The sequence below is a fragment of the Petaurus breviceps genome, unplaced genomic scaffold (assembly GCF_028583685.1).
Source record: "Petaurus breviceps papuanus isolate PSGF00001 unplaced genomic scaffold, PetGlider_PUasm1.0 90195, whole genome shotgun sequence".
NCBI classification, from domain to species: Eukaryota; Metazoa; Chordata; class Mammalia; order Diprotodontia; family Petauridae; genus Petaurus; species Petaurus breviceps.
The window spans coordinates 25,594-36,978 of record NW_027187192.1 but is presented as its reverse complement, the minus strand read 5'-3'; the positions used below and the strand labels follow the sequence as shown (position 1 = coordinate 36,978).

General features: G+C 42.1%; 1 protein-coding gene across 1 annotated transcript; it reads left to right on the top strand.

Annotated features, from left to right (window-relative positions):
* Positions 1–10,449: 10,449 nt before the first annotated feature.
* LOC138176775 (olfactory receptor 9Q1-like) lies at positions 10,450–11,385 on the top strand. The gene has a single exon (XM_069107636.1). The coding sequence runs from the start codon at positions 10,450–10,452 to the stop codon at positions 11,383–11,385; it is 936 nt and encodes a 311-aa protein (XP_068963737.1).

Below are 11,385 nucleotides of genomic sequence, written 5' to 3'. Positions count from 1 at the left end.
AATTGATATGGAATTCCAAAAGAGTTTTTATGAATCCATTAAATCCAATAGGGAAATTTTAAGAGAGCCCTTGGACAGGATAGAAATGCTGGAGGAAGGAGAACTCAGTGGCGGAAGTAAAATTCTAAAAATGCTCTCCACATCCAGAGAAAGAACTTTGGAGTCTGAATGCAGATGGAAGCAGACTATTTGCTCTCCTTTTCTTTTTTGTTTTGTTTTGTTTCTTGTTTCTTGTGGTTCCTCCCATTAATTTCAATTCTTCTTTACTTCATAACTAATGTGAAAATATGTTTAACATGAATGTATAAGTAGAACCAATATCAGATTGCATGCTGACTTGGGGAGGGGGAAGGAGAAGGAAGGAGAGAAAATTCAAAACTCAAATCTTATGGAAGTGAATGTTGAAAAGTAAAATAAATTAATTATATTAAAAAAGAAGTAAAATTCTAGGGAAATAAAAGGTAAGTCAGCTATGTCAGGAAATGTAGCCATGTCTAGCCATCAGCTCTGCTGTACCAATGGAGTCATGGCAACTCTGTCATTTGCGGTAGTGAGATGAAGTAGAAAGAGCCCTGGCTCTGGAGTCAGAAGATCCGAGTTCAGATCCTCCCTTTGTCATTTACTGTCTATGTTATCTCAGGCAAATCACTTAAACTCTCTGGTTTTCTCATATATTAATCAAAAGAGTTGGGGTCAAGGACTTTTAAGGTCCATTCTGTGATATAAAGAGGTACAATTTTTTGGTTCTAAAACCCAAACCCATTTTTGGGAATTTTATTTTCTGGTGAAATTGAATGAAATGTTCATAGAGGAATGGGGATTCTTGAAATTCACCATTCTAACTTGAAGTCTTGATATCTTTAAATCCTCCACTGCAGCTGAATTTTGAAGGGACCTTCTTTTTCAGGTATATGAATACGTATGCACAGTTTCTTCATATGCTGGCTGTGAGGCTGGTTGAAGAGTCTGGTTGGCTAAGAAACTGGCTAAGGAAGAAGAATCAGAGAAGTTAGTCTTAGAAAGACTTAAACTTGAGAGTATTTATCATTAGCTCTCCTGCCTCCCTTACTAGGGAATTTTAAGAAGAAACACATAGTGAAATACTTTCTTGATATTGGAGAATGAAGTCCCTTTGTGGGCTCTTTCTATGGCTGCAATTTTAGTGCACATGAGATAGCATGGTATGGTGCTTTTGGAGGCAGAGGGTATGGGTTCAGAATCCCTATTTATTATCTGTGTGACATTGGAAAATTCACAATCCCTTTAAACCTCTGTAAACTGAGGAGGAGCAGAGGTTGGATGACCACTGGTTATAGTGGGAATTTTTAGTGTACAGGTTGGACTTGATGGAGACGAGGTGCCTGCCAAATCTCAGATTCTGCAATTCTGTATTTCTGGTGTCCTAATACAGCCAAACCTCCAAGAAGCAGTATTGTGTAGTGAAAAGAGCCCAGTCCTGTCACTTATTTATATATGACCAGGGGCAAGTCTGTCAACATTCCTTGGCCTTAGTGCTCTAGTTGTGATGTGAGGATTTTTTTATGGGTAGAAGGTGTTGAAACCCAGATGTTGTTTGGTATGGATGTAATGGTTGGACAGTTTGGAAATCTGTCTACTTGATTTGTTTCTCTGACTTGATAATTCTGTCTGTGTATTCTGAAGTTTGGGGTGCTGACCTTTTCCCCCTGAACTAGGTAAATGATACATGTTTGACTGATTAAAGTAAGCTTGCTAACCCATTTTGAGTTGCTTTCCTTTATCAAAGCAGATCCAAGAAACTGTGCTGGCACCCACCCTGGGAACGCTGGGGTGCTTGCTGCTACAAAATGGCATCACGAACAGGATCTGCAGAGTAAAAGGAAAGTATGGGGGCCGGGATAATTGTTTCCCAGTTGTGGTAGCTGTGACTCTGTGGAGCCATGGAGCAGGAGAGAAGAATGGCCTGCATGCAGACTTCGCTGAGCTGAGAGCAGGAATGGTGAGCTGCCTGCATCGGGACCTGGGCAGAAGCCAGGAGCAGCTGCTGCCTGCAGGAGGAGAAGGAACCCAGGAGTTCGGAATTCAGACACAGGAAAAGATAAGAACTGAGCAGCAAAGCAGGGGCACTGAATGTGTTTCCTTGCTGCATCCCACAGTTTGGGACCCCGGGGAAGCATGGACTTGTGACTAAGGTGGGTGGGATGAAGTGCCTTGGATCCCCAGGGACCCCACCTTGTTGGTTTTGTTGCCCAGCCCCTTCTCTGTACTTTGAAGCAGGGGCTGGAGCTGTGTGAAGGGAAGGACACCCCCCTCCACCCATGAGAACTTTATTTGCACTCTTGTTTTGAATTGAAGTGGTAATGCAATGTACTTTGTGTTTGTTTAAGGCCCAGTGGCTACTTTGGTAACTTTAGTTCTGTATCTTGAAAATGTGACCTAAGAGATGTTTGGTACTAATTCAAAAGTAAATTGACTATGCTATGGGCATGAAAGATAGCATGAAAGATCTTGGGGCCAAATGTAATGGGAATGTAAATTTGTAAGATCTTCCCTGTCCCTAGGCTAAAGTGCACCTGAAGCCTGGGGTGGGAGGCTTGTTTTTCAGTAGATACTTCTTGATTGGACAGTGAGTCAATAAGGTTGTTACATTCTCTGAGCCTGGAGAAGGCTATATAAGCCCTGATGTGTAGCTTTGTTTTGGGGCTCACTTTGAGAAGTATTCTGTAATTTGATGAAACTCTGGGCTAGCTGTTGTCCAGAGCCCCCTGGCTTTGAAAAACCCAGATGTTGATTTGGTATGGATGTAATGGTTGGACATTTTGGAAAGCTGTCTACTTGATCTGTTTCTGTCTTGATACTTCTGCCTGTATACTTTGAAGTTCGGGGTGCTGACCTTTTCCCCTGAACAAGGTAAACGATATATGTCTGACTGATTAAAGTAAGCTTGTTAACCCATTTTGAGTTGCTTTCCTTTAACAAAGCAGATCCAAGAACCTGTATGGGCAGCCACCCTGGGGACACTGGGGTGCTTGCTGCTACAGAAGGGGGAAGGGAAAAACATGCAATGGTACCTGCCATTTCATTCCTGTAGGAAACTATTACCACTGGAGAGTTGCAAGTTTTCTGCAACCTGTGGTCTTAGGTATCCGAGACATTGAGAGGTTGTGACTTCCCTCAGGTCACACAGTAAGTATGTGTCTGAGGGGGTCATGAACCCATATCTTCCTGCTGCCAAGGCCAGCCCTCTATCCACTATGCCTTGCTGCCTTCTCTTGATAATAATGACTGGAAAATAATTGGTATTACTGGGTTGGCTAGATAATTTTTCAGTTTTAGAGATTCAGCACTAAAAGATGCCTTAGAGGTCATTCTGGACCATCCTCCTCATTTTACAGATGAGGTTAGAGGGAGCTGGTAGTACCGTGGATGGAGTGCTGGACTTGTACTTGGGAAGACTTGAGTTCGAATTCTGTCTCAGATACATACTAGTTTACTAGTCACTTCATCTCTCAGCCTTAGTTTCTTCATATAAAAATGGGAATAATTACATTGCCTACTTGACAAGGGTGATCATGAGGATCAAGTGAGGTAACAAGTGTAAAGGGCCTTGTCAGCCTTAAAGCATTATTAAAATGTGAGGCCCAGAGAGATGAAGTAAATGGTGGCAAATAGTAAAGTTAGGATTTGAACCCAAGCCTTCTGACTCCAAATCTAGCACTGTTTCCACTTGACTAAACTTTTTCAAGTTGTCTACATTATCTGCTGATTTGTGCAGGTCTGGAAATGTCCCTGGCTGAGACAGATCCTCGTAGAAGAGAAAGCGAAGAGACAAAGTCACAATCACCCAATCACATCACATCTGGGGCAATAATTTAAGGCAGAAATCACTTCAAGCTTTAAGAAGCCTTGACCCTCAGGGGACCTCGATTTTGGGAGGAACGTAAAAATTGGCCTTTCCAAGAGCTCAGGTTTGTCGTTGTTGTTGTGTATGTGTGTGTGTGTGTTTTGTCATTATAGTGTCAGCACCTAGCATAGAAGCCAGTATATAGTAAACAATTAATAAAGCCTTGTTAATTGAATTAAAAGAATACCCGCCAGCAGGATTATTGACCCAAATATGCCAATTTTCAGTTCAACAAGTATTTATTAAGCTTACATGCCAGTCACTATTTACTCTAGACAAAAACCAAAGAACCATTTTTTGTGCATCCTCAATGTGCCCATTTATTAAATACTGTATATACTACGGGCAGAGCACTTTGGGGATATGGCCAAACAAAATAGTCCCTGCCTTTAAATATTTCACATTCCAATGGGAAACATACCAGATCCATGCAAAGTAATTTGGGGTGGAGGAGAATGCAAATAGCTGGGGATGGAGAGGGCCAGAGCTAAGGTTTTATGGAGTAGGTGGCACTGAGCTGAACTTGAAGGAAGATGGGGACTTTGATAGTGGAGGTGAGGAAAAAATGCTTTCCCAGTAAGGTTCAGAGATGGGAGATGGAATGCCAAAGGCAGAGAACAGCTAGATTTTAGGTTAGCTTGGCTGGAATGTGTAGTGTATCAAGGGGATCCATGTGAAATAAGTCTGGAAAGGTTAATTGGAACCTGACTGCGGAGACCCCCAAATGCCAGGCTGAGTTTTTTTTTAAGATGCAGAGGACTTAGGGGACTTGGTTAAAGGCCTTTGAATGTTGAATAATGCAGTCACTAATGGATCCATGTCAGAACCAGGGATGTTGAATTTCAGCTGGGGTGGGGGGAGAAGGGAATAAGCCTTGTTAAGCACCTATTTGCCAGGCACATGGTAAGCAATTTACAAATATTATCTCACTTCAGCTGTACGGACAGAATAGCTGCTACTTCCCTAGATGGGAACGTATTATGACTATATGCTTCCAAAAAATTCAATTTTATTTTCAGCTCTGAATTCTCCCTTCCTCTGCCCAGTGAGGAGGCAAAAACAATAAAAGCTATTACAAATACGTATGGATGTGCAAAACAAAATTTTGCATTAGCAATATTTTAAAAAATCAAGAAAGAGAAATGGCTATGTTTAGAATAGAACTAAAGAACATGATAAAGGGAGAGACCTAGGAGAGAATCTAGCCCAAACCTCTCACATCACAGATGAGCAAACACACTGTTAGAAGAGCAGGAATGGGGGGTGGGGAAGAGTGGCTAGGTGGTGCAGTGAATAGAGCACTGACCCTAGAGTCAGGAGGACCAGAGTTCAAATTTGGCCTCAGACACTTAACACTTACTAGCCGTGTGACTTTGGGCAAGTTACTTAACCCCAGTTGTCCTGGACTCCTCCAAAAAGAGCAAAAAATAAAAAAATAAAAGAAGTGCATACAGCTCTTAGTATGGCAGATAGGAAATGCAAATCGAGGCCTCTGTCTGCTGGTCTGTGCCACTTGCATATAGGGCCACTAAGCACACAGAGTTCTCATAAAAGTTTTCCTGGGTCATTTCTAGGAGAGGTAAAATGAAGGAAAAGAGGATCCTTCTCCAGGTCAGGACTATCTGGGATCTGAGTCTCATTCAGTTCAGCACTCTGGTCAGCTACATCCTGGGAAGCTTCTTGCAGGAGCTAAACAATTCACCTGAATGTTGACTGAACTTGGCTGGTGAGAATTGTAATCATAATTCACAGGAGCAACACATAGGTAAGGATGACTGGCAATGCCCAAGATATAGTGGGTGACCTTTGGCCTTTTTAAGCTAAGGCCTTTCCCAGGTCTCAGCCCATTCAGTAATTAAAGCCTAGTGAAGAATTGAAACAAAAGATGGTCTAGTTTGTCTTCCAAAAAAAAAAAATCAATCAGGGAGGGGAAGACCCTCAGAGTTTCTGGCCAAAACAGAAACACCTGCTATTTACACTCACCCTGAGTCATTAAAACCTCTAAAATGAGCAAGATAGACTTGGGCTGGGACTTCTTATTGGCCAATCAATGAAAGCCAGAGTGATCAGGGTTTAAAGGCACCGACAAGTAGCTCCATTTGAATGACACTTGGCTTTAACAAAGTTTGGTTTTTCAGAGCTATATTTCAAGAAATAATGAATGAAAAACTACAGGTGATGAGTTGATTATCCCAGTTTTTTAAAAAAAAAATACAAATAAATAGGGAAGAAAAAAAAACCAACTCCCAAATCCCAAGGTACCTTGTGAAATATAAGTGATGAAAATTCATATTCCTTTGGACAGAGCACCCACATGTAAGGGTATGACTTCCCCTGTGAACAGAGGGAGAGGAGGAGGAGAAAGAGGAGAATGATGATGATGGCTTTGATAACAATATAGTTCAAATTTATGTGGTGCTTTAAAGTTTGTAAAGTGCCTTACAAGTATTAGTTCATCTGATCTTGACAATAAAATTATGATGTAGGTGCTCGTGTTATCTACAAGGGGACACCACTCATTATTTAGGGTATGTGAATTTGTAGATCAGTGTAGTAGAAAAAGAGCTGAACTTAGAGTCTCAAGATCTGAGTTCAAATCTTGGTTTTGTCACTTACTACCTATATTATGATGGACAAGTCACATCTTTCTGGGACTCAGTTTCCTCATTTATAAAACAAGAGAGTTGTATTATATGACATTTCAGGTCTTTTCCACCTTTAGTAGATTGTCTGGCATATTTGTTCAGTTGTTTTTCAGTCATGTCTGACTCTTTGTGGCTCCATCTGTGACTTTTATGGCAAAGATACTGGAGTATCTCCAGCTCATTCTAGAGATGAGGAAATGGAGCCCAACAAGGTTAAGTGACATGTCTAGGGTCACACAGCTAGTAAGTGTCTGAGGCCATATTTGAACTCAGGAAGATGAATCTTCCTGACTCTATGCACAGTACTCTATCCACTGTGCCACCCCGCAGGTGACTAATAAATGCTTGTTGGCTTGACTATGAAAATAGCTCCAAGTCCCCATCCTTTGGAAACATCACCTCCTGTGAAACACCCTGATTTTAGTGAGCACTAATCACATGACCTTGGCACAATGAAACTAATTCCCCACAGAAGCAGACACACATGTTGAAAGGCTACATATGGTGTTTTGCTTTCAGTAAAGACTCAACAAGCAAATAAATAATATTAATAACAATGTGACATAGTGCAGTAGATAGAGTTCTGGATTTGGAGTCAGGAAAACCTGACCTGGAATCCTTCCTTCAGATATGGGGTTCTAAGAAAGTCACTTAGCCTCTATGCTTCGCAATGTGATATGAAGGAATTGGACCTAATGACTTCTGGGTCCCCTTCCAGCTCCATATCTATAAATCTATGACTTACTAAGAGGCTACAAGTCTGTTATTCTTCTAAACTCTGGAAAGACCCCCAGACATAAGCTCATTGTGGACCTTGAAGTTCTAGATAACTTACAGTTTGGAGTGCTTAAAGGACAAAGGAACAGAATATAGCACTTGCCCCATGATGTCTGACTCATGCTTCTCATAGGACTGATCATCTACTGTAGGCCTAGCCAAATAAAGGACTGATTGCTCACAGGATGGGAGAATGCAATATAAGATCTTGTGTAACCTAGAACTCTTGTGGGTTGGGGCTCCCCCAAGTCTTAGCTGTCTGGTCAGTGGTGCAGCCTCTGACCTTGTCTGGCCTCAGCCAACCCATCCTGTCATGGTTATAATGGAATTTGTAGCCAGATGGGGCCTGGAAGAGCATCCCCAACAATCCCTTTCATTTTTATCTTGGTCTTTACTCCCTGCTGCTACTGTGTCATATCACTGCTCCATCAACCCTTGATATGTTATCTCTTGTGCTCTCCTAAAAGATGTGGTGGGGGGAGGGAAAGAGGCAAGTAAGCTGGAGAGTGAAGGGGCATTATTCATAATATTTGCAATTAAAAGATCTGAGATTGAATAAAGGTTTTATTATTTACTCCCTCTATGACTTTAGGCAAGTCACTTAATGTTTTTGGCCTTGGTAGCCTTATCAATAAAAGGAAGAGATAGAAGTAGATTCAATTCAATTAAAAAAAACCACACCAACATTTATTAAGTGACTACTGTATGCAAGATTCTCAGTGATTTGAGGGGGCTGATGAAATAACCAATTAACCAATAACCAATAAATGCTTTATTAAGCACCTTCTATGTACTATACCCTGTGCTAGGTACAAATAAAAAAAAATAAAAAGAGTATGCATGGTATAAACCCTGCCTTCAAGGAACGTCCGAGTCTCATTGGGCTAAATAACACGAACGCCTTTCAGCCGATATGCCGCACGTACAAAGAAAATATAACTTAGCTTCAGGGGGGAGGGCAGTTGGAGGAGATCGGGAAAGGCCTCCTGTAAGAGGCAGCATTTGAGCTGAACTTTGAAAGAAACTAGGATTTCTAGGAGATGAGATGAGCCCATCGCATCTCCAGCAGTTCTGGAGACCTTCAGGTAGGGGGACAGCCAGCACCAAGGTATAGAGATGGGAGATGGAGTGTTGTATGTGAAGGACCACGAGTTGGCCATTTTGGCTGGACTGAAGAGAATTTCAAGGGGGACTAATGTGCAATAAGTCTGGAAAGAGAGGTAGAACCAGATTATGAAGGACTTTAAATGCCAAATAGAAGAATTTATATTTGATCTTGGAGACAATAGGGACACATTGGAGTTTCTTTAGCAGGGGAGTGGTGTATTCTCATTTGTATTTTAGGAATATCAATCTGGCAGCTATGCAGAGAATGAAATGGAGAAGGGAGAGCCTGGAAGTTGAGAATTGTTAGGAGAGGAGACTATTGCAAGAGGTGATGCAAGTCCAGGCAAGAGGTGATGAGGGTCTTCTGCACTAGGGTGGTAGCTGGATGAGTGGCCATAAGGGGAAGGTTTTGAAGGCAGAAGTGGTAAAACATGGCCACTGATTGGGTGTCTATTTGGGAAGGGGGAGGGTGCAGATTCCAGGATGACTCAGAAGTTGCAAAACGATGTATCTGGAAGAATGGTAGTACTTCACAAAAATAGGGAAATTAGCAAAGTGGCTGGGTTTACATTTTTTTTTTCATGTGTTCAATCATTTTCAGTTTTGTCTGACTCTTTGTGACCTCATTTAGAGTCTTTTTTGGCAAAGATACTGGAATGATTTGCCATTTCCTTCTCCTTTGCCAGTTCACTTTACAGATGAAGAAACTGGGGCAAGCGTGGTTAAGTGACTTGCCCAGAGTCACATAGCTAGTAAGCATCTGAGGTCAGAATTGAACTTAGCAGGATGAGTTTTCCTGACTCTAGGACAACCACTCTATTCACTGTGTCACATAGCTGCCCCAGATTTCACACAGGTGGGGTGGGGGAGGAGATAATGAGTTCTATATTGCTTAAGTTGAGTTTAAGATGCCTGCACAGGGCATCTAGGTGGAGAGGTCTAGCAGTTTTTGATGCGTGTTTGGAGCTGAGCTGATCACTAAGGATTCTTCTGCCTTTAAATCTTTTAATCCATTGAAGTGTCTTTCTAAAGAATTTTGGTCATCGAGGAAAGTGGGAAACCAGGAAGGGGCCCCTGGTAGCAAAACCTAGATTATGAACTACTTGGGGAACTGGGACTATCTATCACCTTTCTTTATATCCTCAGTGTTTAGCACAGTGCCTGGCATGAAATAGATGCTTAATAAATACTTGTTGACTTGTCTTCTTAAGACAACACTCAATGTTCAGCAGAGAGCATCGGCAAGAGCGTTGGATCGGAGGTCAGACGACCAGTATTAAATCTGCCTTTAGGGGGTGCAAGAGAGCACGCTGGAAGACCTGAGCTCAAAGTCAGCCTCAGATATTTTCTAGCTCTGTGACCTTGGGAAAAAAATTTAACCTCTGCCTGCTTCAGTTGCTCACTTGTAAATGGAGACAATAACAGCACTTATCACCCAGAATTATTGTGGGGACAAATGAGACGATGTTTACAAAGTACTATGGAAATGATAGCTGTTATTACTGTTGGTTTTGTTGTTATTTTGTTATAGCATATTATAGCTCATATGTTCTATTATAATTTTTATATATTATTAAGGCTAATAATGTATGCTTAGTTCATTATATATGTATATATTTATAAAGTACATCATAAATAATTATTACTGTTGTTTTTGTTATATTACAACTCATATCATATCAATTATATTAATCATATAATATCATATAAATTATATTATATTACATTATATTATATTACGTTATGTTATGTTATCTTATGTTATAACAATTTAATCTCCCTGGGTCTCAGTTTCCTCCTCTGTAAAACAAAGGAGTTGGACTAAATTTACTGCGGTTCAACAAGCATTTATTAAGAGCTTACTCTGTGCAAGGTTTGAAATTCATGGGATACCAAGTTCCTGGGCAGTAGGACTCATGAGTTGGACCCACCTTGACCCCAGCCTGCTCCTCCCCACCAGTTTATCATAGTGCATAATGATTTCAGTATGACCCTGACCTGAATGTCCTCTTTTCCTCAGCAACAGGCCCTAGCCCCATGGCTACTGGAAATGGTACCATTATAAAAGAGTTCATCCTGCTTGGCTACACCAGCCACCCTGAGCTGGGGACGCTTCTGCTCATAGTGTTTCTGGCTGTCTACCTCGTGATGCTGCTGGGTAACCTGGGCATGATCACTCTGATCTGCACTAACCCGGGACTCCACACGCCCATGTACTTCCTGCTCAGACAGCTGGCTTTCCTCGATGTCTGTTTCTCCACAACAGTGCTACCTCAGCTCCTGGTGACCTTGGCCTCTGGTCCAGCTGTGATCTCCTACGGGCAGTGTGCCACCCAATTCTTCATGTTCACTTTCTTCGGATCCGCTGACTGCTACCTTCTGGCTCTCATGGCGTATGACCGCTATGTGGCTGTGTGTCAGCCTCTGCTCTATGTTGCTATCATGACACCCAGGACAAGGCTGAAGTTGGTAACTGGGGCCTATATTGGAGCCTTGGCTAATGCTGTTCTGAGGACCAGCTGCACATTCTCACTCTGCTTCTGTGGTGACAGCCAGATCGACTTTATTTTCTGTGACCTCCCACCCCTGCTGGCGCTGGCCTGCGGGGACACTTTCCTACAAGAACTCTTGATTCTTCTCTTTGCTTGTTTTGTGATCCTGGTCAGCCTGGCCATGATCTTGGTGTCCTATCTGTTCATCATCAGAGCCATACTGCAGATCCAGTCTGCTGGTGGGAGGGCCAAGACCTTTTCCACTTGTGCCTCCCACATGGCTGCTGTTGGGCTCTTCTTTGGGACTTTGGCATTCATGTATGTACGCCGCAAGTCAGGAAAGTCCCTAGAAGAGGACAAAGTGGTTTCTGTGTTCTACACTGCAGTGATCCCTATGCTGAACCCTCTCATCTACAGCCTAAGGAACAAGGAGGTGAAGGAAGCCCTGAAGAAATCTCTTAGTAGGTTTAAGTTATCGTAA